The sequence below is a fragment of the Macaca nemestrina genome, chromosome 7 (genome assembly GCF_043159975.1).
Source record: "Macaca nemestrina isolate mMacNem1 chromosome 7, mMacNem.hap1, whole genome shotgun sequence".
Lineage (NCBI taxonomy): Eukaryota > Metazoa > Chordata > Mammalia > Primates > Cercopithecidae > Macaca > Macaca nemestrina.
The window spans coordinates 6,747,839-6,773,762 of NC_092131.1; the positions used below are offsets into that span (position 1 = coordinate 6,747,839).

The 25,924-nt window shown below is 35.4% G+C and overlaps 1 protein-coding gene, 15 non-coding genes and 1 pseudogene across 65 annotated transcripts in view; all 17 read right to left on the reverse strand.

The window, feature by feature from the left end:
• LOC105467408 (uncharacterized) overlaps positions 1-25,924 on the reverse strand; it is a 153,689-nt gene that overhangs the window by 40,218 nt on the left and 87,547 nt on the right. For 30 of the 50 annotated variants that reach the window (XR_011625520.1, XR_011625516.1, XR_011625506.1 and 27 more), the window contains 8 exons: positions 18,529-25,771; positions 16,914-17,660; positions 15,947-16,034; positions 15,027-15,113; positions 13,861-13,942; positions 12,879-12,965; positions 8,978-11,364; positions 118-5,992 (listed from right to left, as the gene is read on the reverse strand). Coding sequence is in view for 2 of the 50 variants with exons in the window: in XM_071099586.1 (XP_070955687.1) it covers positions 4,782-4,783 (2 nt within the window). In the remaining 48 variants the exon portion in view is untranslated. The remainder of the gene's footprint in view (positions 1-117; positions 5,993-8,977; positions 11,365-12,878; positions 12,966-13,860; positions 13,943-15,026; positions 15,114-15,946; positions 16,035-16,913; positions 17,661-18,528; positions 25,772-25,924) is intronic. The other 20 variants (XR_011625512.1, XM_071099586.1, XM_071099585.1 and 17 more) reach the window with 18 other exon arrangements.
• On the reverse strand, positions 4,350-4,422 carry LOC112424201 (small nucleolar RNA SNORD113/SNORD114 family). The gene has a single exon (XR_003014925.1). It is a non-coding gene; the product is annotated as a small nucleolar RNA SNORD113/SNORD114 family (small nucleolar RNA).
• Positions 8,563-8,636, reverse strand: LOC112424199 (small nucleolar RNA SNORD113/SNORD114 family). Its single transcript, XR_003014924.1, has one exon. It is a non-coding gene; the product is annotated as a small nucleolar RNA SNORD113/SNORD114 family (small nucleolar RNA).
• On the reverse strand, positions 9,569-9,643 carry LOC112424236 (small nucleolar RNA SNORD113/SNORD114 family). Its single transcript, XR_003014956.1, has one exon. It is a non-coding gene; the product is annotated as a small nucleolar RNA SNORD113/SNORD114 family (small nucleolar RNA).
• LOC112424258 (small nucleolar RNA SNORD113/SNORD114 family) lies at positions 10,873-10,944 on the reverse strand. Its single transcript, XR_003014974.2, has one exon. It is a non-coding gene; the product is annotated as a small nucleolar RNA SNORD113/SNORD114 family (small nucleolar RNA).
• Positions 12,492-12,563, reverse strand: LOC112424224 (small nucleolar RNA SNORD113/SNORD114 family). The gene has a single exon (XR_003014944.1). It is a non-coding gene; the product is annotated as a small nucleolar RNA SNORD113/SNORD114 family (small nucleolar RNA).
• Positions 13,453-13,524, reverse strand: LOC112424228 (small nucleolar RNA SNORD113/SNORD114 family). The gene has a single exon (XR_003014948.1). It is a non-coding gene; the product is annotated as a small nucleolar RNA SNORD113/SNORD114 family (small nucleolar RNA).
• On the reverse strand, positions 14,394-14,464 carry LOC112424259 (small nucleolar RNA SNORD113/SNORD114 family). Its single transcript, XR_003014975.1, has one exon. It is a non-coding gene; the product is annotated as a small nucleolar RNA SNORD113/SNORD114 family (small nucleolar RNA).
• On the reverse strand, positions 15,536-15,607 carry LOC112424230 (small nucleolar RNA SNORD113/SNORD114 family). Its single transcript, XR_003014950.1, has one exon. It is a non-coding gene; the product is annotated as a small nucleolar RNA SNORD113/SNORD114 family (small nucleolar RNA).
• LOC112424238 (small nucleolar RNA SNORD113/SNORD114 family) lies at positions 16,528-16,599 on the reverse strand. The gene has a single exon (XR_003014958.1). It is a non-coding gene; the product is annotated as a small nucleolar RNA SNORD113/SNORD114 family (small nucleolar RNA).
• Positions 18,117-18,188, reverse strand: LOC112424227 (small nucleolar RNA SNORD113/SNORD114 family). Its single transcript, XR_003014947.1, has one exon. It is a non-coding gene; the product is annotated as a small nucleolar RNA SNORD113/SNORD114 family (small nucleolar RNA).
• Positions 19,069-19,140, reverse strand: LOC112424225 (small nucleolar RNA SNORD113/SNORD114 family). The gene has a single exon (XR_003014945.1). It is a non-coding gene; the product is annotated as a small nucleolar RNA SNORD113/SNORD114 family (small nucleolar RNA).
• Positions 20,372-20,443, reverse strand: LOC112424244 (small nucleolar RNA SNORD113/SNORD114 family). The gene has a single exon (XR_003014964.1). It is a non-coding gene; the product is annotated as a small nucleolar RNA SNORD113/SNORD114 family (small nucleolar RNA).
• Positions 21,380-21,454, reverse strand: LOC112424196 (small nucleolar RNA SNORD113/SNORD114 family). Its single transcript, XR_003014922.1, has one exon. It is a non-coding gene; the product is annotated as a small nucleolar RNA SNORD113/SNORD114 family (small nucleolar RNA).
• On the reverse strand, positions 22,346-22,434 carry LOC112424249 (small nucleolar RNA SNORD113/SNORD114 family; annotated as a pseudogene).
• On the reverse strand, positions 24,650-24,724 carry LOC112424239 (small nucleolar RNA SNORD113/SNORD114 family). Its single transcript, XR_003014959.2, has one exon. It is a non-coding gene; the product is annotated as a small nucleolar RNA SNORD113/SNORD114 family (small nucleolar RNA).
• LOC112424229 (small nucleolar RNA SNORD113/SNORD114 family) lies at positions 25,287-25,358 on the reverse strand. The gene has a single exon (XR_003014949.1). It is a non-coding gene; the product is annotated as a small nucleolar RNA SNORD113/SNORD114 family (small nucleolar RNA).

Consider the following 25,924-nt stretch of genomic DNA (forward strand, 5'->3'; position numbering starts at 1 on the left):
CAACACAGCCTAAGCTCCTCTTATAAGGGGCTGAAGCTTGCCCAGATGGAAAACGGCTGACCTGGAAGAGTCAGAATAGGGGTCCCCAATGCCCCGAATTAAGAAAGGGGAGTCTACCTGATGTGCTCTGAAGTAGGAAGCCCAAATCAAGTCCTCATGAAGGAGAGGGCAGTATTCACACCAGATGACCAAGAACCAATCGCCAAGTTCAAAGGAAGGACGTGAGAACAGCAGTGAGAGATGAAATCCAGGGTCAGGAGCCAGCCAAGACAAGAGAAGACAAGAAATGGTCAGTGTGAGGCATACAGTGGGCCCTGAATACCTATATGTTGAATGAAGGAAGGGAGGGAAGGGTAGAGAGATGAAGGGTGGGTCTCGTGTATGTGTCCTACATAGAGCGTGGATATTGCCAACTCATTTTTCTGGTTGACTGTTCCCTGGTAGAAGGGCATGCCATGCCATCTTGAAGTTCTGGACTGACCCAGAATACCATCCAGACTGGCATTCTTCCTAGAACTCAGTTGAACTCTCCAATCTTCTGGAAGAGGGGAATTTGAGTATCACATTCATTTGAGAGCTTTTAAATTAATGCATTTTAAATCATCAAATATAGCTACATTGGGTGGGGATGAAGAAAATTGGCATGTAACGTTTCTGAAACATCTGTTTCCTCCCAGGTACCACGCTATGTATGTAACATGTATTAAATAACCTCCTGTAAAGCAGCACATCCACCCAGGCAGGAGATTGTTATTCTCATCTACCAGATAAAGGTTAAGGGGTACTTCAACCCAATGTCCCACAACTACAGCAAGGAGGAATGTGGTTTGCTTAGAAAGGCATGGAGTGGGCCTACTTGCTGAAGGCATAAAAACAAGACCGAGTTATTTCTGATCTCCTGTCTTGGCAGAGGCAAGGGCAGCTTTCGGGAAGACCTAGGGCTTCCATTCTACCATGCCAAGCCAGCATTGCCCAAGGATGGGCCAACGTCCAGGGCAGTTTGAACTGCCAGTATCCTGTCTCACTGTCTGGCACTGGACACAGGAAGCTGGACTCAAGGCAGAATCTGCACTTGCGTAGGAGGATGCCACAAACCATCTGACACACAGCACACCTCCCCAAAGAACAGCTCCCAGGCCATTCTCAGACGGCCCATCCTGGTTCCAAAAAAGCACATGTATTTTTAGCTATTGTTCATTCATTCAGCAACAATTTACTGTGCTCTTCCGAGGCTCAGAGCTGGGCAGGCACCAGGGATAGAGAGAATAATTTGACCCAGTTCCTGGCCCCTGCGGCACATCAGTTTAGTGATCACATGTAAACAAACGCCCACGATAGTGTAGGGTGGGTGCCCTGATTATTTATGCTGTGGTGTGAAGCTGGGGCATGACTATTCTCTGTGGAACAGTCAGGGAAAGAGTCCCAGTGTGAGTTCATTCACTCACTGCCTTACACTTCAATAAGTGACTAATTCACTAATTTATTGACTCATTCACTTATTCACTTACTCATTCCCAGAGCTACTTTATTCCTTGATTACATACTCATTCACTGACTCATTTGCTCACTCACTAATTCACTGTTCTATTCATTAGCTATAAAATATCCATCATTTATCCATCCTTTTGTCTATCTATTCACTCATAATTTGTTTCATTCACTGACTTATCTACCCAGTTAATTTATTCAATTGTTTCCTCTTTCTTTGATTTATTCATTTGTAAACTCACTCATTCATAGATTAATTCATTCATTTGGTTCTTCACTGAGTCATTAACTCATTGATTGATTCATACACTGACTCATCTATTCATTTATTTCCTTATTACTAATTGACTTTCATTTATCCGTTAATTCATAAATTCATTCAGGAATTCATGGACCCATTGATTCACTCATCCATTTACATGTTCGTCTTTCATTTCTTGACTCCTTGACCTATTAGTCTTCCATTCATTTGCTCATTGACTTAGTCTTTCATCATCCACTCATTCACTTTGTGACATTTCTACTGACACGTGAACTCACCCACTCATTAACTCACCATGCATTTATCCACTTATCACTGACTCAGTCACTCATGGACCTATCATTGATCCATTCACTCATTCATGTACTCCTTCCCATTTTTATTACTTCATTTATTCATTCCTGTGTTTACTCAAAGACTCATTTGTTCATGTACTGCTTCACTCCTCCATTCTTTTATTCACCATGTATTCACCTACTCATTCAACAGATGCTTATTGTGTGTGCTCTCCAGGTAAGGCACAAGGGGCAGAGCAGTGAAGGAGAGGAGTGTGGTCCCCAGCTTTGCGGAGCTACAGACTAGTGAGTCTGTCACTGGCTCAGGAGTCATCTCTTCCACAACTCACCTGACACTAAGATTGAGTTGAAGGCATACCTTCTGTGCTTCTGGAAAGCCCATCTACCTGGCCTATCTTATCAAATTGCGGCATTTATAAGTGGGTCTCCCTCTAACCTCACAGAGAGCCCATCTACCTTCCCTATTCTATTGAATTGTTGCATTTATAAGTGGGTCTCCATCTAATCTCACAGAGCTACTTAATGAGTGGAACTAAATTCATATATAAATGCCACTCCTGACATGGGGTCTGACAAGAATTAGCATCAATACTTGTTGAGCTGAAATTAATACCTTAATATTAGTTATTTTAGTACTCTCTCCGATATCACCTGCCAGAAAATTTTAAAATATGGGGTATAGGGGTTTCCTAACACCACCTCCAATAAATCACTAGAATTTGTAACTGAGATAGTGAAAAAAACTCAATGTAAGTAGCATGCAAAAATGTCTAAAATATATCCGTAGTATATGCAGAATGGTACTGTGTACGATTAAAATAAAGATATAAAAGATGAAGGTTTCGTTTCATAAAAGTCCGTGGTGCAGAACTGCAATACTTATAATCTTTGTTTCAAAACACACTTTAACCACTGGTTCATGATTTGCCCTCTTCTAATTTACTTTTTTATATACTTATTTCCTTAATCATAACAATCAACTCCATGAACCCAACAAAATACAAAAACAAGAACACTGAATGTTTTAACACCGGTTTCTGACCTCATTATACACAGAGAAAACAGACTGACTCTTTTCTGTTAAATGGATTTCAGAGAAGCAGAATTGTGTTGATCATAATTCTTGCTTCATGAAATGTTATCATTTGAATATTCTTGTCCATTCTCATGTTTTTGTTGTTCATTAATTTACTTAATTATTAATTGTTACTCATTTTCAAATATAAAGTCAACAACAAAGAATCTACTCCCAAGAAAGAGGGGAGAAATTGACTATCATTTAAGTCTTTCCATGACCTCCTCAAACAGTGGTAAAACAGTTAATCCAAGTTAAACAAATCCTTGTTTCATGGTATAATCTCCCAATTGGTCATGAGCGGCCATTGTAATTTTACTAGCATAAACGCTTTGTACTTGTTTAACTATTTATTATTTTTAATAAAATAATAAAACTCAAGAGAACCACAACTAACCCAAGAACGAGATCTTTGACTAAGGCTCGAAACAGCCTATAATCTCCTTAATCTAAGAGGTAGCAAACCAAACCTCTTTTTAAATGGATCTCGTTTTGCAAAATGACACTTGGCAGGATTCATTCTTATCATTGGTTCAGGCATGGTCTTCTTGGATTTTATGATTGCATAAAGTCATTTCTTCTTTTTAAATAATAAATAATCATCATCTCTAACAAAAGCCTAAACCAAGAATAAAAACTTAATCTGACTTGCCCTGTTCTACACTCTCCTTGGCCACATGGGTAACAGTCAAGATCTTCATCCTTTAAATAATTATTAAAACAGCCAAGTTACCTCTGTTCTGTGGGCTTACAAAGCAGATGTAGAAAATAATGAAATACCCTTATCATTGGTTCATACTTGGCACCCATTTATTTAGCTATACACGTATTTGTTTGTTTAATTTTAATTTTTTTTGTCTTAATGAATCAAACATCTGGGAACCCACAGCAAACTAGGAGCAGAACATTGACTATTAAATACTTCTATCTAGATGCTTCTTACCCAAAGTGGTGACAAATTTAATCTGTTTTCTTTTTCTTGATGGACCAAGGTATTTCAGAACGGAATTAATTATATTCCTTGCTTTACAACATGCCTTCAGAATTGGTCCATGTCTTAACCTCCTTTTCTTTACTCATGAATATACTTGTGTGTTGATCCACAGAAGTGGATCTGCTAATTGTATAAAATCAGTATCTGTGAACCCTCTCAAGCTCCGGAACTAGATTCTCAAACTTGCCTGACATTATTCCCACAAAGGTTTACATATTAATTCTTCTTTTTGCAGTGGACCTCAGTTGTTCAAAAATGATTGATCATAATTTTTATTCAGATGCATTCCGTTCACATCATCGGTCCAGACATGGCCCCTCTACATTTAATTTGAAACATTTTTAGATATCAAATGAACAAGCTTGAACCACCATCCTACTCAACAACTAGAATACTGACTCCATAAATGAGTAACAGCCTTTATCAAGAGAAGAGTCTATAAATAATCAGTGAGACAAACATATAATGTGACATTTAACTATTGAAAATGAATGGAAAAGCTAAGTTTTTTTTCCTTATACTTCACTTGTGCTAAATTGGATTAGTTTCGGTCCATAACACATTCTCATCATAGGCCTATGCATGACCTTTTAAAATTTAATTATCTTTTTAAATGACAGTAGAAATCATGAACTAACAACCCAACCCAAGAACTTTATTACTTACATTGCATGACATTCTCCTTACTCCAAGGGATAAGGTAAAGTTCCTCATCATGGAAGAATAATTTAATCAGCTCTGGTCTATCCATCCTGTAGATGATATTACCAAATGAAAGAGGATATTACCAAATGAAAAGACCTAGATTTAGGTTTCGATTTAGTGAACATGAAGTAACCATCATAGAAATTGATCACAAACAATGATTTATGCCACATTCTTATCTCTGGTTTGTGCATGGAGCGCCATCTTATTAATTAACATATTATCCATTTTAACAATATCAGGAATACCCTTAAATGAACCACCTAACATAAAAACTATGAGAGTTACATACATCTGACTCCATATTCCATACCCACAGAGCTAAAAATGTAGAGCTCCTCTTTTAAAAAGGACTGCTGTTGTGCAAAACAGTAGTCATCATGAAACTTGATTTATAATACAATCTTACCATTGGTCCTTATGTAGCCTTCACTGATTATGTGTTATTATTATCATACACTAAATACCCTAAATGGACCATCCAACAATGACAAGAACTTGGATCATTACTCACACTGACCCATGAATGTCTTCATCATTACAGAATCATTGTAATGATGAGTGTGTTCATTCTATGGAATTGAAAGCAGATGGTGAAAAAAAGGAAAAATAAATATGTATTATTTTATACCTTTAAAAACTTATACACAAAATATGCAGGAATATCCCTTACAAAAAGGGAGTGAAAATATCAAAAACTGATCCATGTTTCCCTCCTTGATTTGCTTAGCTATTTGTAATTAGATATTGGTAAATTTGTGAAATTATTTATTTGCTTCTCTTAACAAAACAAACTTGAACTCACCATTCTCCCAGAGCAAAAACGTTGACTATTACTATTCTTTGTGTATATGATCCTTACTAAAAGAAGGAACATTCCTGATTTATTAATTTATTCATAAAATTCAGTGTTTCGGGATATTAAAAATATATAATTCCACAGATGTTCTGATCGGACTCATTCTAATTTTTGGTATGTAACACACTCTCATCCCTGTTCTTTTTTAATTCTGTATATTGATGTAGTCATTTATGCATTATTTTATAATACAATGAATACCTCGGAGTAAATACCCCACCCAAGAACAAGAACTTTGCACATTATATTTATGGGCCTATAGCCTTCTTTCCCAGAGACTTACCAGCCAGGTCTTCACCAATGATAATCCATTCTGGAGGGCAGAAAGCAAATGGTAAAAAGAATGAAACATCTTAAATTTTGACTGTGCTCTAATATTCTAATAAATGAAAGGTGAGCAAGTTTAGATTAATTTTTATAATTGGTTCATGCTCTTTTTACAATTAGCCAGAAAGTTCCTCTTTTTTGTCACATTAATTCAATTATTAATTTTGCATTTGAAATAGATGCCTTTGCAATTGCAACAAAAGCAAAAATTGACATGTGGAATCTAATTAAACTAATGAGTTTCTGCACAGCAAAAGAAACTATCATCAGAGTGAACAGACAACCTACAGAATGGGAGAAAAAATTTGCAATCTATCCATCTGACAAAGTTCTAATATCCAGAATCTACAAGGAACTTAAGCAAATTGACAAGAAAAAAACAAACAGCCCCATTAAAAAGTGGGCAAAGAACATGAACAGACACTTTGCAAAAGAAGACATACATGCAGCCAACAAACAAGAAAAAAAGCTCAACATCACTGATCATCAGAGAAATACAAATCAAAACCACAGTGAGATACTACCTCATACCAGTCAGAATGGCAATTATTAAAAAGTCAAGAAAAAACAGACGCCAACAAAGTTAAAGAGAAATAAGAAAGCTTTTACACTGTTTGTTCAACCATTGTGGAAGACAGTGTGGTGATTCCTTAAAGATTTAGAAGCAGAAATACCATTTGACCCAGCAATTCCATTACTGGGTATATACCCAAAGGAATAGAAATCATTCCATTATAAAGATACATGCACATGTATGTTCATTGCAGCACTATTTGCAACAGCAAATACATGAAATCAACCCAAATGGCCATCAATGATAGACTGGATAAGGAAAATGTGATACATATACACTATGGAATACTATGCAGCCATTAAAGGGCATGTGCTTTGCAGGGACATGGGTGAAGCTGGAAGCCATTATCCTCAGCAAACTAATGCAGGAACAGAAAACCAAACACTGCATATTCTCACTTATAAGTGGGAGCGGAACAATGAGAACACATGGACACAAGAGAGGAACAACACACCTTGGCGCCTGTCAGGGAAGGGTGGGGAGAGCATCAGGAAAAATTGCTAATGCATGCCGGGCTTAATACCTAGGTGATGGGTTGATAGGTGCAGCAAACCACAGTGACACACGTTTACCCAAGTAACAAACATCCACATCCTGCACTTGTACCCCAGAACTTAAATAAATTAAATGGATGCCTTTGAATCCAACACCTGAATCAAGAATGAGAGTTCTCTGCAAAACATGCCAGCTTCAATGCCTCCACCCATGCACTCAACAACCTAAATCTTTGGACCTCCCATATGCATAATTAGATTCATCTAAATACTTGTTTCAGAGCAATTTCATACCAATGAACAGTGCTTGATACCACTTCATTCATTCATTCACAAACCAATTTGGCCAACTATTCATTCTTTGTAAAGAAACAGAACAATATGTAAACTCTCAGAAACCCAGAACGTGTCTGATAATGTGCATCTATGTATAGCCTCCTTATGCAAACACTTGTAAGAGCCAAAATACTTGCTTTAAGAAGAACACAATCTCTGGACCCAGTTACATCACAACCATTATTTCCAGACATGTTTGCTACTGGCCCTTGCTTTATCCTTTTTAGCTAATTGATTATTATTAACATGCATTTGTTCATTATTAAGATAAAATCAGTATCCTTACACATGATCTAGACTATAGCATGGATCATCGTAGCACATGCATAGTTGATCATGATCAAAGTAATAACAGATGATGTCACTTTGTAATGGAATTTAGTGACCACAATAGCTCTTGTTGTAGAACAAATTCTTGTCACTGGCCCTCTTTAAAATTAGTTTTTTATTTATATAAACAACATCCCTATTTAGGGATAAGACAAACAACCAGGAAACCAAAGACAACTCAACATAAACATGGACAACTCATATATTTGTCTACATGTTTCTCATTGTGAGAGATTAAAAATCTGACACAATTCCCACTTCCTGAGCAATAGATCAGTACTGTGACTTGCTTTATTACACATGTTATATTTGGTCCAGATGTGGCCATGTTTTTATTCACTTATTTCTTTTACTTGAGTTCTTCATGCATTAATTTACTTGTAATAATATAATCATTATCCATGAGTTACAAAAACATAAGAATAGGGTATAGGATAATTGATTTTGGGTTTTTTGTTTTTTGTTTTTTTGAGACAGGGTCTGACTCTGTTGCCCAGGCTGGAGTTCAGTGGTGAAATCTCGGCTCACTGCAACCTCCACCTCTTGGGTTTAAGTGATTTTCCTGCCTCAGCCTCCCAAGTAGGTAGGATTATAGGCACTCGCCACCACACCCAGCTAATTTTTATATTTTTAGTAGAGATGGGGTTTCACCATGTTGGTCAAGCTGGTCTCGAACTCCTAACCTTGTGATCCGCCCACCTCGGCCTCCCAAAATGCTGGGATTACAGGTGTGAGCCACCGCGCCCAGCCAATAACTGAATATTTTTAACTACTGTCTACAGGATCATTTCCAACTGAGCAATAGGCTAGATTTCTTTTATACTGGAGCTTAAACTTCCTGACTTCTATTACTCATCATCCTTGACTCATACCCACGAGTCATCATCTCTGGACCAGGCCACAGACCATCAATCTTTTTCTTCATTTATACTTTGTCTATTTCATTTATTTATTAATTTACTACTTTATAATAAGGAAATAGACATGAATCAGAAAAAAATACAACAAGAGCTGTGATAACCCTGTTGTCTATCTGAAGATCAGTTCCTACAGAAATTAGACCTGTTTCTTGAACTGACCTCATTGTTTCAAACATGCATTACTCAACATAATGTTTCATATCAACCCCATGTTCATTGGGCCATGGTTAGACTTCTTTAATTATGTTTTCTACTAATAATGCATTGACCACTCTTAAATGGCCCAAACTAAGACAAGAACTTTGACGATTACTGACCTTTGTCTGCAGGTTCCTTAAAACAGCCATAGAGCAAGTGCTCATGGCAGAATCAGTGCAGGAAGTGACTGTTCTGAGGATTACAAGGAAGAGCAGAAGACAAAATGTGAGACTTTCTATCCATTAGTTTTTTCATTCTACCTTCCATTTACTCTGTCAGATGGTATTTATTGATTTATGTTAATATTTGCTTATTTTCCCCTTAATAAAATAAATATTGAACTTACAATTGACCCAGTTGACCTGCGAATTGACCTAAAAAATCACATAGCCATTGATAACTAATAATCAGTGTTACAATGGCTCTATGATTCTTAGCCAGAGAGTTAAAACCGATGGCCCATTTATTATCCATTCCAAATTAATTAATAGTATTTCTTTCCTTGCCACATATGTTAACAATTAGAATATGCCTCTCTCTCTCTTCATGTTTAATCATTTAAATCTTTGTTTGATTCTTTCATTAATTCATTTATATTAATACAATCATAATCAATGAACTGTAAAATTGGAAGCAAATAGCCCTCAATATCACTAACATCTATCTAAAGGATTTTTTTCAACAGAGGAATAGATTAGATTTCTATTATATTGAACCTCAGAGTTCCAGGCACTTAGTACTCACCATCCATGACTCACACGCCACCAGCTGTCATCACCGGCTCAAGCTTGGACCTCGTTTTCTTAATTCATGTCTACGTGTTTTTATTGATTAACTTATCAGTTCACTAACAATAAAATAATTATCTTAGAGCCACAAAAACTTGAGAGTAAAATCCTTAAATAGCTCTAATATCTGTCTCTGTCAATACTACTCACAGCAATACATCTCTTTCATTAATTAAATTCAATGTTTTATATATATGCATTAATCAACATAATGCTTTATATTAATCCTATTTTTACAAATGGGCCAAAGCTTACCTTCAATGATTATATTTAACACTTCTACTTCTTAGTAATACTACGAATATCTTTTTTAAAAAACACTGAAACCAAGAACGTTGACTGTCACTCACATTGGTCTCCATACACCATGTAACACATAGATGCAATCATGGATCTTCCCATTAAAAAAGAATGATAAAATCAGCCAGAGTGTGTTTATTTTGAGGAGTACAGAGCACAAGAGATGATCAGAAAAGATTAAGACATTATCTGCGTTACTCTTTGCATTCTATCTTCCACTGATTCAGTCATATAGGTTATTCGGGATAACATCTATTTTATTTACTCTACACAGCCAGACAGTATCAGCCACGCGACTGACACAACACATAAACATTCATTATTATTTATCACTGTCTATAACATCCCTAACTAAAGAAATAACAACCTCATACCACTTATTTCCTAATGGTATTGGTGTTTTCAATATATATCATAGGTTTTCTTCTCACTCTATTGCCCAGGTTGAAGTGCAGTGGTGTGATCTCAGCTCACCACCACCTCCATCTTCTGGGTTCATGCAATTCTCCTGCCTCAGCCTCCCAAGTAGCTGGGATCACAGGCATATGCCACCACGCCCAGCTAATTTTGTATTTTTAGTAGAGACGGGGTTTTACCATGTTGCCCAGGCTGGTCTCAAACTCCCGACCTCAGGTGATCCACCCACTTTGGCCTCCCAAAGTGATGGGATTACGGGTGTGAGCCACTACGCCTGACCATATCGTAGTTTTTCTTGCCTCACAAATTGTTTTTATAGTTGGACAATGCTTAGTCCCATCCAACATAATTTATTTGTATATTTGTTTAGTGGTTGCTTCATTGATTGAATTATAATAATAGATTGAAAATTCGTGCTCACAAACAGCAAAAACAAGACCCCTGCATATTTCTGACATCTGTCTATATGATCACTTCCAAAAGAGGGAAAAAACTGTATTTCTTTTCTGATGGACCTCAGAGTTCCAGATAGGTATTCACTGACTAAGACCCACCCAATACCGGTAGTCATGATTGATCCAGGATTAGCTCTGATGCTCTTCATTCTTTGTTACTTTATTTATTACTTCATTAATTCACCACTAATAACTTTTAAACACTATCACTCACAAAACCCCAAGAGAAGCCTTGATATCTCTAATTTGTATATACAGTCAGCCTCACAATACCACATCCCCTCATTACTACCTTTCATAATAACACAGGACATGCTTTTCATACAAGCATCCCTCAGTGTAACATTCCCTATCCATTCCATATTTATCCCTAGGCTACTCATGGCCTTATTGGATTATATTTCATATTTTTTGTTTATGCACTATAAACCTTTAAACCAAACACCCAAGATGGGATAAGAACTTTGACTATTACTCACATTGGTGTCCAGCTTCTAGCACAGAGATAGCTCTTAACCAGTGAAAACCAGCTTCTGTGCTTCCATTCTGAGTACAGAGCAGAAGAGATGACAACAAAAATGAGACCTTCTCTCCACTGATCCTTGCTTTTCAAATATACCTCAAATTAATGAATGTGTAAACATTTATACTCATTTGCATGTTCATTAATTTGAGGTATATTTCATTTTTTTTTTATGAATAACTGGCCGGATGTGGTGGCTCATGCCTGTAATCCCAGCACGTTGGGAGGCAAAGGCAGGTGGATCACTTGAGGTCAGATGTTCAAGACCAGCCTGAGCAACATGGTGAACCCCCATCTCTACTAAAAATACAAAAACTAGCCAGGCGTGGTGGCGCATGCCTGCAATCCCAGCTATTAGGGAGGCTGAGGCACAAGAATTGCTTGAACCCATGAGGCGGAGGTTGCAGTGAGCTGAGATCGTGCCATTGCACTCTACCCTAGGTGACAGAGTGAGACTTCATCTCAAAAAAAATAAAAATAAAAAAAATAAATAAATAACTTTGGACTTGTCCCTGACCCAGAACTTGAATATGGTCAATAATTTATACTGTCTATCTCATTCAAAGAGGTAACAGGTATGCAAGACTTATCTTTAGTAGTCACCAATTTCAGTATGTATTAATAGTGTTTGTTGTCTTTCCACATATTTTTATAATTGGACAATGCTTAACCTTATTCATCTTTTTTTTTTTTTTGACACAGAATCATGCTCTATTGCCCACGCTGCAGTGACGTGATCTTAGCTCACTGCAACCTCCCAGGTTCAAGCAGATTTTTGAATCCTGGGTTCAAGAGATCCATGTGTCTCAGCCACCCAAGTAGCTCGGATTAGAGGCACAGGCCTGGCTAATTTTTGTATTTTTAGTAGAGATGGAGTTTCATCATGTTGGCCAGGCTGGTCTTGAACTCCTGTCCTAAAGAGATCTACCTGCGTTGGCTTCCCAAAGTGCTAAGATTACAGGTGTAAGCCACTACACCCAGCCCTTATTCATCTTTATTTATATATTTATTAATTGATTCTCTCATTGATCCAATTATAAATATAAAATAAAAATTCATAAACATGAAAACCAAACACATATACATTCTGTTTTTTGCCATCTGTCTGTAGGTTCACTTGAAATAGGGAATAGACTAGGTATCTTTTGAGATGGACCTCAGAGTTCCAGACACGTATTCATTGTCTATGACTCATACGCCACCAGCAGTCATCATCGATCCAGGACTGGCCCTTCTTTTCTCTGTTATTTTCTACATTGTCTGTTGATTAATTCATTAATTTACTAATAATAACTTTAAACCTTATGACTCACAGAACCCCAAAAAGATATCCCTAATCATTCTGACATTAATATATGTTTCATGAATTATCCTGTTTTTCGTATGTGAATTATCAATATAATACTTCTTTTGACTCCAATATCCCTCACTAGATAAAATTCACCATCTTTGGTTATATTACATATTTATTTACAGTACATTGAGTCCTCTTACATAAACTACCCAAAGAAATACAAGAAATCTGACTGTCACTCACATTGGTACACATGCTCCTTCCTAAGCATGGTGCAAATAGAACACGTGACCATGAAGAAGTCCTCAAATCAGAATAAGTACGTCCATTCTAAGTACAGAGCAAAGAAGATAATAACAAAAGAGAGGCATTTTAACTATCAATCCTGGTTTTTCACCTATCACTAGTTAGTCATCTATGCTATCATTATTTGGAGTAAACTTATTTCATTTTCTTTTTAAAAAATGAACAATTTCTAACTTACAATTAACCAAGAATTTGAACATTGTCTATAATTATCCTGTCCATATCACCATAGCCAAAGAGGTGAAAGACATGTACATTTACTTCTCTCCAGACTTTACTATTTTCAATACATATTAATAGTGTTTCTTGCCTCACTAAATATTTTTTACAATTGGACAATGATTAACCTTATTCATCTTTATTTATATATTTGTTTATTGGTTTTTATATTGGCCAATTATAAAAATGGAATTAAAACATGTAAACACAAAGACCAAAACCAAACTCATATTCCTGATGCCTGTCTAAAGGATTATATCAAACACAGAAAATGAGCTAGATTTCTTCTGTGATGGACCTCAGAGTTCTAGACACGTATTCATCGCATATGACTCATACGCCACCAGCAGTCATCATCGATCCAAGATTGCTCATCTCTTTCTCCATTCATTTCTACCTTGTTTATTGATTGATTTTGTTAATTCACTACTAGCAATTTTAAGTCTTAATGGTTCAAAAAAATCCCGAGAATAATTTTAATATTCCTAATTTGTATACTGAATCATTTCAACATTGATATACCTCTTAATTAACTATCCTCAGGTTTTTATATATGCATTATCAATACAATGCTTCATATCATCTCCGTATCTTTCACTGGGATGTGGACATCTTTGATAATGTCACACAATTTTTATAATACAATGAGTCCTCTTAAAAGGGCAGCAGAAGGAAATCAAAAATGTTGACTATTACTCACATTAGTCTGCCTGAGCCTAACCGTGATGCAAGTGCCTCAAGTGGTCAGGGAAGAACTTTTCAAGGTGCACAATTCATCCATTCTGCAGAGCACAAAGCACAGAGGAGTTCAGAGCATACAATGGGACATTCTCGCTCATGATTCATCTTCATCTAATGAGTCATTTAGGCAATCATTGTTTGAAGTGTATTTCATTTTCTCTTCAGAAAATTAGCAGTTTTGAACTTGCCACTGACCCATACCTTAAACATTATCTATAGTTTATACTGTCTACACTATCACTCGCCAAAGAGGTCACAGGCATGCATCACTCATTTTTCCTTGGCTATCACTGTTTCAGTACATATTAACCGTGCTTGCTGTCTTGCCAAATATTTTTATAATTGGACAATACTTAACCTTATTCATCTTTATGTATTCAAATATTTGCTTATTGATTCTCTCACTAGTCCAATTATAAAATAAAATATAACTGCATAAAACACAAAGACCAAAAACAAACTGAGTCTGAAACAGAAGAAACTGACTTTGTGATGGACTTCAAGAGTTCCAGACACGTATTCATCGTATGACTCAGACGACACCAGTAGTCACCACTGAACCAGGATTCTTCCTATTTTTCTCTATTCATTTTTACTTTGTCTAATAATTAACTCATTAATTCACTGATAATAACTTTAAAATCTTTGGTTTTTAAAAGCCCAAGAGCTTTGATATTCCTAATCCCTACATAGAATCATAGTGTTGATATATATTTTCATTAATTGTTCTCCATTTTTCATATATGCTTTTTCAATATAGTACTTCATATCACTCCTATAACTGGGAAAGAGTTGGCCATCTTTGATTATAGTCCTATAATATATTGGAATATATTACAGACTATAGTTCTAAAATATGTTGGAATATATTATATATGCATTATATTCCTATACTATATTGGAATATATTATATATAATATATTCCTATATTATATTCCTATAATGTATTATATCTTTTACAATGTATTATATCTTCTTATAATGTATTTTATAATACATTATAGTATAGAAATATATATAATATATTCCTGCAATATATTTTTATAATGTATTATACCTTTTTATAATACACTGAATCATCTTAAACCACTCAAACAAAGACAAGAGCTTTGACCATTACTTACATTGGTCTGTATGCTCCTTCCTAAGCATGGTGCAAACAGAGCACGTGACCTTGGAGGCATCTTTAAATCTTCACAAGTATGTCCATTCTGATGAGTGCAGAGCAGAGAAAATAGTAACAAACATGTGATTTTCTCATTGTTGATCTTTCCTTTTCACCTATCTTTAGTTAAACATTTAGGCAATCATTATTTGAAGTATGAACAACTTTGAACTTGCCACTAACCCAGAACATGAAAACGGCATATTAATTTATACTGTCTCTTCATTATTGGCCAAAAAGGTTAGGTATGTTAGATTTCTTTTTGGCTTTCATCAATTTAAATACATATTAAATACGCCTCACCACACATTTTTATAGTTGGACAATGCTTAGCTTATTTATTTTATTTATTCACATGTTTTATTCTTTCATTGAACCAATTATACAATAAAAACTCATAAACAAAAAAAATTCATTCTATATTCTTGCCATCTGTCTAGAGTTACTTGAGGGAAACTGACTTCTGTGATGGACCTCAGAGTTCCAGACACATATTCATCGTATGTGACTCATACTCCACCAGTGCTCATCATCGATCCAGGGTTGACCCTCTTTCTCTCCATTCATTTCTATGTTGTCTTTAGATTCATTCATTAATTCACTGGTAATAATTTTACACTCTGTGATTCACGAAACCCTAAGAACAGACTTGATATTCCTTATCTTTACACAGAATCATTCTAACATAGATATATCTGTTTCATTAATTCTTCTCCGTTTTTCATATATGCATTATCAATAAATATTTCAGATACCTCTCATAAATACCATTGGGACATAGTTGACCATCATTGACTATATAATACACTTTTTCATTATACATTGAGTCCTCTTTAGCAAACCACACAAACCGACACAGGAATTTTGACTATTACTAACATTGGTCTGCATGCATCTTCCCAAGCATGGTGTACAAACAGGGCACGTGATCATGGAGGAATCCTTAACATAGCACAAGTTGTTCACTCTGAGGAATACAGACCAGAGAAGAGAGTAACAAAATTAAGACATTTTCAATATTGATATTTGCTTTTCAGCTATCATTAATTAGCCATTCATGCAATCATTATTTGGAGTATATTTAATTCATTTTCTGAAAATAAAATGAATAATTTTGAAACTGTTGCTGATGCAGAAGTTGAACATTACCTATATTTTATTCTGTCTATACCATCATTAGCCAAAGAAGCCACAGGAATGTACCGTTTATTTCTCTGTGGATGTCACTGTTTCATATACATTAATCATGTTTCTTACCTTGTCCCTAATTTTTATAATTGGACAATGCTTGAATTTATTCATCTTGATTTGCATTTGTTTATTAATTCTCATATGGATCAATTGTAAAAGTAGAATCAAAACATGTAAACACGAATACCAAAAACATATACATTCTATACTCCTGACAGCTGTCTGTAAAATAATTTCAAACATACAGAACAGGCTAGATTTTGTTTGCAACGGACCTCAGAGTTCTAGACACGTATTCATCGCAAAAGACTCATACGCCACCAGTAGTCATCATCGATCCGGAACTGATCTTCTATTTTTGGATTCATTTCTGCCTTGTCTATTGACTAATTTGTCAATTCACTAATCATAATTAAGCCCTATGATTTACAAAACCACAAGAATAGCCATGATAATCCTAATATGTAGGAATATTTATTTCATCAATTATCTTCAGTTTCTCTTGTATGCATCTTCAATATAATCCTCACATCATGCCCACGTTTATTTAAATACAGTTGCTCATCTTTGATTATAGTATACACCTTTTTATAATATATTGAACCCTCTGGAAGAAACCACCCAAAGCAAGCTGAGGACTTCCACTATTCCTTACCTAGGTCTCCAGGCTCCATCCCAAAAACGGTGCAAGTAGAGCACATGGCCTTGAAGGAATCCCTCAATCAGCAAAGTGCAATCATTCCAGGGAATACAGAGCAGAGAAGAAGATAACTTTTGTTATCCTCTATTTCCATATTATCCTATTATCTATCCTATCCTCTATTTTTATTATACTATCCTATTTTAAATATAAAAAAGATATTTATTATCAAATATTAAATATATTTGATATTATCCTATTATCCTATTTTGATATTGTCACTACCGACCCTTTCTTATCACCTATCATTAGTCAGTCATTTCGGCAGTCATTATTTGCAGTATATTATTTTATCTAAAGAAATGCATAATTCTGAAATTGCCATTGACCCAGAAATTGAATGTTTTCTATAATTTGTACTGTCTATACCATCATTAGCCACAGAGGTCACCAGAAGATGCCATTTATATCTCTGTGGACTTCACTGTGTCAAAAGATATCAAGAGTGCTTCTGGCCAGATGCTGTGGTTCATGCCTGTAATCCCAACACTTTGGGAGGCTGAGGTGGGCGGATCACTTGAGGTCAGGGATTCAAGACAATCCGATATTTTGATAATATCGAGTCCTCTCAAACCATTCAAACCATTCAAGCCAAGATGAGAATGTTTATTACTACTCACATTGGTCTGTAGGCTCCCAACCATGATAAAAACAGAGCACGTGACCATGGAGGAATTCTCAAATCATAACAAGTGCATCATTCTGAAAGGATAGAAAGCAGAAAAGATAAAAAAATTCTCAACATTGATCCCTGATTTTCACCTGTTATTAGTCACTTTGGCAATCATTATTTGGAGTATATTTGTTTTATTTATTTTCTCTTAATAAAATGAAAATCTTCAAAATTACCACTGACTCAGAATATGAACATTGTCTATAATTTATACTATCTGTATCATATACCATTCATTTCTTTTTAGACTTCACTGATTTTAATACATGTTAATAGCATTTCTAACCTTACCACAAATTTTTATAATTGGGCAGTGTTTCAATCATTTTATATTTACTATATATTTGTTTCCTGATTATCACATTGATCCAATTATAAAAATAGAAGAAAGGTACATAATCACATAGAAAAAACAAACATTCTATATTTTTAAAATCTGTCTATAACAACATTCGAAACCGAGAATAAGCCAGATTTTATTTGTGACGGACCTCAGAGTTCCAGACACGCATTCATCACGTATGACTCATACGCCACCGGTAGTCATCATCGATCCAGAATGTGTCCTATTTTTCCCTGTGCCCTTTTACCTTGTCTAATGATTAATTCATTAATTCGCTAATAATAATTTTAAAACCTTTGGTTCACAAACGCCTCAGAACAGCATTAATATTAATATTCTTTATCTACATATAGAATCATTCTCACACTGATAAATGTTTCATTAATTACTCTCAGGTTTTCAAATACATATTGTTAATATAATGCTTCATATCACTACTATTTCTATCACTGGGCTGCAGCTGGCCATTTTTGATTATAGTGCAGACTTTTTAATAATACATCAAGTCCTCCTAACTAAACCACCCAAACTAAGACCAGAACTTGATTACTCACATTGGTCTGCCTGCTCCCAATCAAGAGGCAGACACACCACGTCACCAGGGAGGGATCCTTCCATCGGCACAGGCCATCTATTCTGAGGAATACAGAGCAGAGACGGTAACAAAACTGAGACTTTCTCATTAATGATCCTTGCTTTTCACCTTGCCTTTAATCTGTCCTTTAGGCATTCATTAGGTGGACTAATATTTATTTCATTTTCTCCTAAGAAAAAGAACAATTTGATCTTGCAAGTGAATAAGAATTTGAGCATTATCTATAATTTATTCTGTCTATATTATTATAAGCCAAAGAGGTAACAGGTATGTACAATATCTCTTTGGACTTCACCAATTTCAATATACATTAATAGTATTTCCTGCCTCAACACGTATTTTTATAGTTGTACAATGCTCCCCTATTTTATCTTTATTTATATGTTTATTGATTCTTGCATTAGAATGAAAATGAAACCAAAACAACTTCATTCTATATTCCTGACATCAGTCTATAGAATCACGTAAAACAGAGCGAATGGACTAGATATCTTTTGTGGCGGACCTCAGAGTTCCAGACACGTATTCATCACATATGACTCATACGCCACCGGTGGTCATCATTGATCCAGGATTGGCCCTCCTTTTCTCCATTCAGTTTTACATTGTCTGTTGGTTGCCTCATTAATTTACTAATAATAATTTCAAAGCCTATGATTCGAAAAACTCCAAGAACAGCCTTGATATTTCTGATCTGTATCCAGAATCATTCTAACATTGATATTATCTGTTTCATTAATTATCCTCAGTTTTTCATACATCCATTATCAATATAATACTTCATGTCACTGCCATGTCTACCATCAGGATAACATTAACCATCTTTGACTATATTTCACACTTTTTAATAATACATTGATTACTCTTAAACAAACCACCCAAACCACAATAAGGACTCTGACCATTACTCACATTGGTCTGCAGGTTCCTTCCTAAGCACGGTGCAAACAGAGCATGTGACCCTAGAGGAATTCTCAAGACAGAACAACGATGTCCATTCTCAGTAGTACAGTGCAGAGAAGATGATAACAAATTTGAGACATTATCACCATTGATCCTTGCTTTTTGCATTTCTTTAGTCATTTAGGCTACCCTTATTTAGAGTACAGTATATTTATTTCACTTTCTCTTAAGAAGATGAACAATTCTGAATTTGCCACTGACCCAGAATACAAACACTGTCTATAATCATCCTCTCTATATCATTAGCCAAAGAGGTGACAGACATGTAACATTTATTTCTCTTTGAACTTCGCTATTTCCAATACATATTAATAGTATTTGTCTCACCATCTATTTTTATAATTGTGCAACACTTCACCCAATATATCTTTTTTTTTTTTTTTTTTTTTGAGACAGAGTCTGGCTCTGTCGCCCAGGCTGGAGTGCAGTGGCCGGATCTCAGCTCACTGCAAGCTCCGCCTCCCGGGTTTTCGCCATTCTCCTTCCTCAGCCTCCCGAGAAGCTGGGACTACAGGCGCCCGCCACCTTGCCCAGCTAGTTTTTTGTATTTTTTAGTAGAGACAGGGTTTCACCGTGTTAGCCACGATGGTCTCAATCTCCTGACCTTGTGATCCGCCCGTCTCGGCCTCCCAAAGTGCTGGGATTACAGGCTTGAGCCACCACGCCCGGCCAATATATCTTTATTTTTATATTTGTTTGTTGATTCTCACATTAACTCAATAATAAAAATAGAATGAAAATGTATGAGTACAAAGACCAAAAACAAACCCACTCTATGCTCGTGATACCCATCTAAAGGATTGTATCAAACATAGAAAATGGGCTAGATTTCTTTTGTGACACACCTCAGAGTTCCAGAGACATATTCATTGTAGATGACTCATACACCACCAGTAGTCATCATCAACCCACAGGATAGGTGCTCTTTCTCTCCACTCACTTCTGATTACTTACTAATGATTTATTAATCCACTGACCATACATTTTAAAATCGTGGTTCATGAAATCTCAATAAGAGCTTAGAGATTCCTAATCCCTACAATGAATCCTTCTAATAAGGATATGGCTGTTTCATTCACTATCCTCAGTTTTTCGTAGATGCATTATCAATATAACGCTTCACATGAGTCCCCTATTTATTGCTAGAATACCACTCGTCATCTTTGATTATAGTATACACTTTTTTAGTAATTCATTGAATATTTTGAAATAACTATGCAAACCAAGAGAAGAATTTTAATGATTACTCACATTGGTCTCTGTGCTACTAACAAATAGATGCAATCATAGAACAAAGATGCAAGGAGGAATGTTTCAATCAGCTCAAGCGCACTCATTCTGATGAAAACAAAGCAGAGTCGATATTTTAAAAAACAGACACCTCATCCTCTATAATTCTTGCTGTCTGCATTTCTTTTACTTGATCATTCAGGTACCTAATAATTTTCCATGAAGTATATGTTTTTTCTCTTAACAAAAGGGACAACCTCGAACTTAGAGGAACTGGTTCAGAATAATAAAATTGATTCTTACTATTATTAGTGTCTATATGATTTTAAGCCAAAGAAAGAGGGAACATCTTTGATCCAATATTTTCTTAATGGATGTTAGTTTTCTCTACTTGTATTAATAATATTGATTGCCTCACTACATACTTTTATAGCTGAACAGTGCTGCACTCTCTTCAATTTTATCTGTTTACTTATATTTGTTTAATGGTCCTATCATTAATTCTTTAATATTAATAAATCTAAATCTATGAATCTAAAATAAGAACATGGTCCTTATGTATGCCAAACATCTGTCTATAGGATTATTCCAAACAGAAAGAATAAACACGTTTCGTGTTGATGCTCAGAGTTCCACACACATATTACTCATCGTTTATGACTCCTGCACCACTATCTGTAATCATTGTTCTGTGTGTACTCATTGGCCAACTTTTTCTTCATTCACTCTTACATTTGCAGAGACTGAATCACTAATTCACTGAAAATCAGTGAGTCAGAAAAATGCAAAAATAAAATGCTAGAATAGTGCTAACAGCTATCAATACAACCATTTCCCATATACATTCCATCTTTTTCATTTAATGATGTCAGTATTAGGGATTAATCAACATCATATTTTACATTATACTTGTTATTAACTATTTGATTAATACTTTTTAATAATACCATGAATACTCACAAACATAAATGAAACCAAGACAAGAACACTGACTGACTATATTCACATTGATCTCTTTTTGAACGGAGTTAACATGAGAAACTTGATTGTTGCAGAGTGCTCAAATCAGCTAACTGCATCTGCATGGAAGGGTGCTAGGTGGAGATGATGATAAAAAGATTGAGACATTCTGTCCGTTGATCTATAATTTCTTTCTTTCATTCACTTAGTCGTTTAGGTATTTATTAATTTATGGTAATATTTATTTATTTTTCTTCTTATGAACTTCAAACTTGTAATTGACTTGGGGCAATAACTGGCTATGACTTATCAGTAATTGTTACTATTGTCTCTATCATCTTTAGTCAGAAATATTATACACCTGCTCCATTTATTATCCATTCCAATGTACATTAACAGTATTTTCCTTACTGCATATTTCAGCAATGAACAAGGCTTTGTCCTTTTCATTTTTATTTGTTTTATTTTATTTGTACATTTATTTGTTTATTCTGCCATTGCTACTTTTACAATATTTTTAAACCTCTCGCACACAAGACTAATCACAAACTCCTTGTACATTTCAGGTACCCGTCTATTATATCACTTTATAATATATGGGAATGGACTAGATTCTATTTGTGTTGGACCTCAAAGTTTCAGATATGTACTATTCTTCATATACAACCAGCATATACAATCACGTAAGCCACCAGTTGTCATCGATGGTCCAGGATTGGCCTTCTTTCTCTTCATTCATACCTACACTTGTTTATTGAGTAATTCATTAATAAAGACATACACATAAACCACAAAAAATAAGCTCTTCAATATCACTCACATTCATCTATACTATCACAAAGAGCCTAAATCCCTTTCTTTAAATGAATTCAGTTTTTCACATAGCATTAATCAACGTAATACTGCATATCAACCTGAAATAAAACATTAGCATGATTGACATTCTTTGAATCACTCAAACCAACGGAATTTTTACCACTGCTGATGCTGGTCTCTATGCTCCTAACACATAGATACAAACACAGAGTTCGTGAGCGTGGAAGAACATACAAATCAGAGCACAGGAGATGATTACATATTCTCTTCATTGAGCCACAGACGCCTCCATCCCTTTATATAGTCATTCGGGCATTTATAAATTTATATCAATATTTATTTTTCTCTTAATAAATCAAACACGAAATACACAAGTGAATCATCAAAAACCGTTACTTCTCACTTTCAGTTATCACTGTTAGTCTAAGACAAAATACACTTGTTCCAATTTATATTAATACTATTTTTCCCTCCTGTATATTTTAACAATGAGCACGCTTTACCACCTTGATGTTGATTCATTATGTATTTGTTTATCTACTCTATCAGTGATTCCTTATAATTTTTAAGAATGCATGAACACAGCCGGGCGTGGCGGCTTATGCCTGTAATCCCAGCACTCTGGGAGGTTGAGGAGGGCGGATCACGAGGTCAGGAATTCAAGCCAGCCTGGGCAAGATGGTGAAACCCCCTCTGTACTGAAAATACAAAAATTAGCCAGGCGTGGTGGCGGGTGCCTGTAATCCCAGCTACTCGAGAGGCGGAGGCAGAGAATTGCTTGAACCTGGGAGGCAGAGCTTGCAGTAAGCCGAGATCGCACTGCTGCACTCCAGCCTGAGCAACAGAGAGAGACTCCATCTCAAAAAAAAGAATGCATGAACACAAAGATTCTTGTATGTCACTGACACCAACTTACTGGACCTTGTAAAGAGAGGAAATGAATGCATACTCCCAATGGTCTGCGTGCTCCTAACACACAGAACCAACCATAGTGCACATGCCACGGAAGAGTGCTTAAATCAGATGGAGTGAAGCCATTCTGAGGAGTGTAAACAGAACAGATGATCTAAAAATTCAGACATTCCTCCAATGATCCTTGCCTTTCACCTTTCCTTTATCACTTAAATCATCATTATTTGGAATATATTTATTTCATATTCTCTTGAAACAAATGACTCTGAACTTGCCACTAACAAAAACACTTCTTATACCTTTGAGTCGTATACCACCAGTCATCATCATTGGTCCAGGTATGGCCCATCTTTTCTTCATTTGTTTCTACATTGTTTATTGATTAATTCAGTAATTTACTAATAATGTGTTTAAAGTGCCATAATGCACAAAACCTGAAAAAAGCCTTGATGTCCCTAATATGTGTATAGAATCATTCTCAGGTCAATGTACCTCCTTTACTAAATATCCTTAGTTTTCTTAAATGAATTAATTGAATTAATTCATCAATAGACTGCTCCATATCAATTTCACATTTGTCACTGGGCTGCAGTTGGCCTTCTTTAATATACTGTATAATTTTTAATACTGTAGTAACTATCCTTAAAAAAAGTACTCAAGCCAAGAACATTGACTATTACTTACAGTGGACTCCAAGCTCCTAACACACAGATGCAACTGTACAGCCTGTGGGCATGAAGGGGTGCTTGAGACAACTCAAGTGAGCCCATTCTGAGGTGCACAAAGTAGGACTGTTGATTAAAAATTTGAGACGTTATGGCCATGGTTCCCTGCTTTGTGTCTACCGTTCAGCCGGTAATTAAGGCAAACATTCCTTGGGAGGATATTACATTTTCTCTAAAAACGAACAACTTCAGATTTGCCACAGACTCAGAGCATGAACATTGCCTATAATTTAAACTGTCTGTGTATCATTAGCCAAAGAGGTAAAAGTCACATATCATTAATTTCTCATTGAATTTCATGATTTCAATGTATAGTAATAATACTTCTTGCCTTCCCACATATTTCTATATTTGGATAATGCCTCATCTATTTTATCTCGATTTACTTATACTTTTGTTCATTGATGCTTTTATTGATCTGATTATAATAATAGAATGAAAGTGCATGGAAAAAAACATCACTTTTCTTTTGTGTTGGACCTCAGAGTTCCACACACATATCATTCATTATCCAAGACTCATATGCTGGCAAGTTTCATCATTGATCCAGGAAGGGCCCACTTTTACTCAATTCATTTCTAAGTTATTTATTGATTTAATAATTATAATTTTAAAACTCTGATTCACAAAAATTCAAGAGATTTATATCCCTAACATGTACTTAAAATCATTCTCACTTCAATATCTCTTAATGTTAATAATAATTGTAGTATTTCATGTACACATTAAAAAATATAATACCTCATATTAATCCCATGCTTATTACTAAGCTACAGCTCACCTTCTTTGATTATATTTCACACTTTTTAATAATATAGTGACTGCCCATAAACAAACCATGCAAAACAAGACAAGAACTTTAGCTATTACTCACATTGTTCTCTAGGCTCCTAATGCAGACATGCAACCCAAAAGCTTGTGACCAAGGAGGAATTCTCAAGTCAGCTTGAGTGGGTCCATTCCGAGAAATACAAATCAGAGAAAATGGCAAAAAAAAAAACAAAAGACATTCTCTGCATAGCATGAAGACCAAAACCAAGATCCTTGTATAGTCGCGACAACTGGCTACAGCATCACTTCAACCAGAGTAAATGAATTACATCCTTTCACATTGGATCTCAGAGTTCTAGACGCGTATTCATCGTATATGACTCATACGCCACCAGTAGTCATCATTGATCTAGGATTGGCCCTTTTACTCTATTGTCACCTACATTTGTTTACTGATTAATTCATTATATCATACAATTATAGTGTTACTACTCACAAAAACTCAAGAAGAGTCCTTATATCCCTAATTTCTATATAGAATTATTCTAACATCAACATAACAGTTTCATTAATTATCCTATTTTTAATACATGCATTAATTGATATATTTCATACATCTCATATTTATTACTGAGTTATAATTGCATTCATTATATTTCATGCTTTTTAATAATATAGTGAATAATCTTAAGATAAAAGAAATATTGAAACCAAGAAAAGAATGTCAGTCATTACTCACTTTAATCTCTGTGCTCTTAATATACAGAGGCAACCACAGAGCTCGTAGCCATGGAAGAGTGCTTAAATCACCTGAGTGTGTTCATTCTAAGGGTATGAAGCAGAGCAAATGATAACAAAATTAAGACCTTATCTCCATTGATTCTTGATTCCTGCTTTCTGCATTTCATTTACTAGGTCATGTAGTTATTTATTTGTTCACTATGTGTGTGTGTGTGTGTGCGTGTGTGTGTATATATA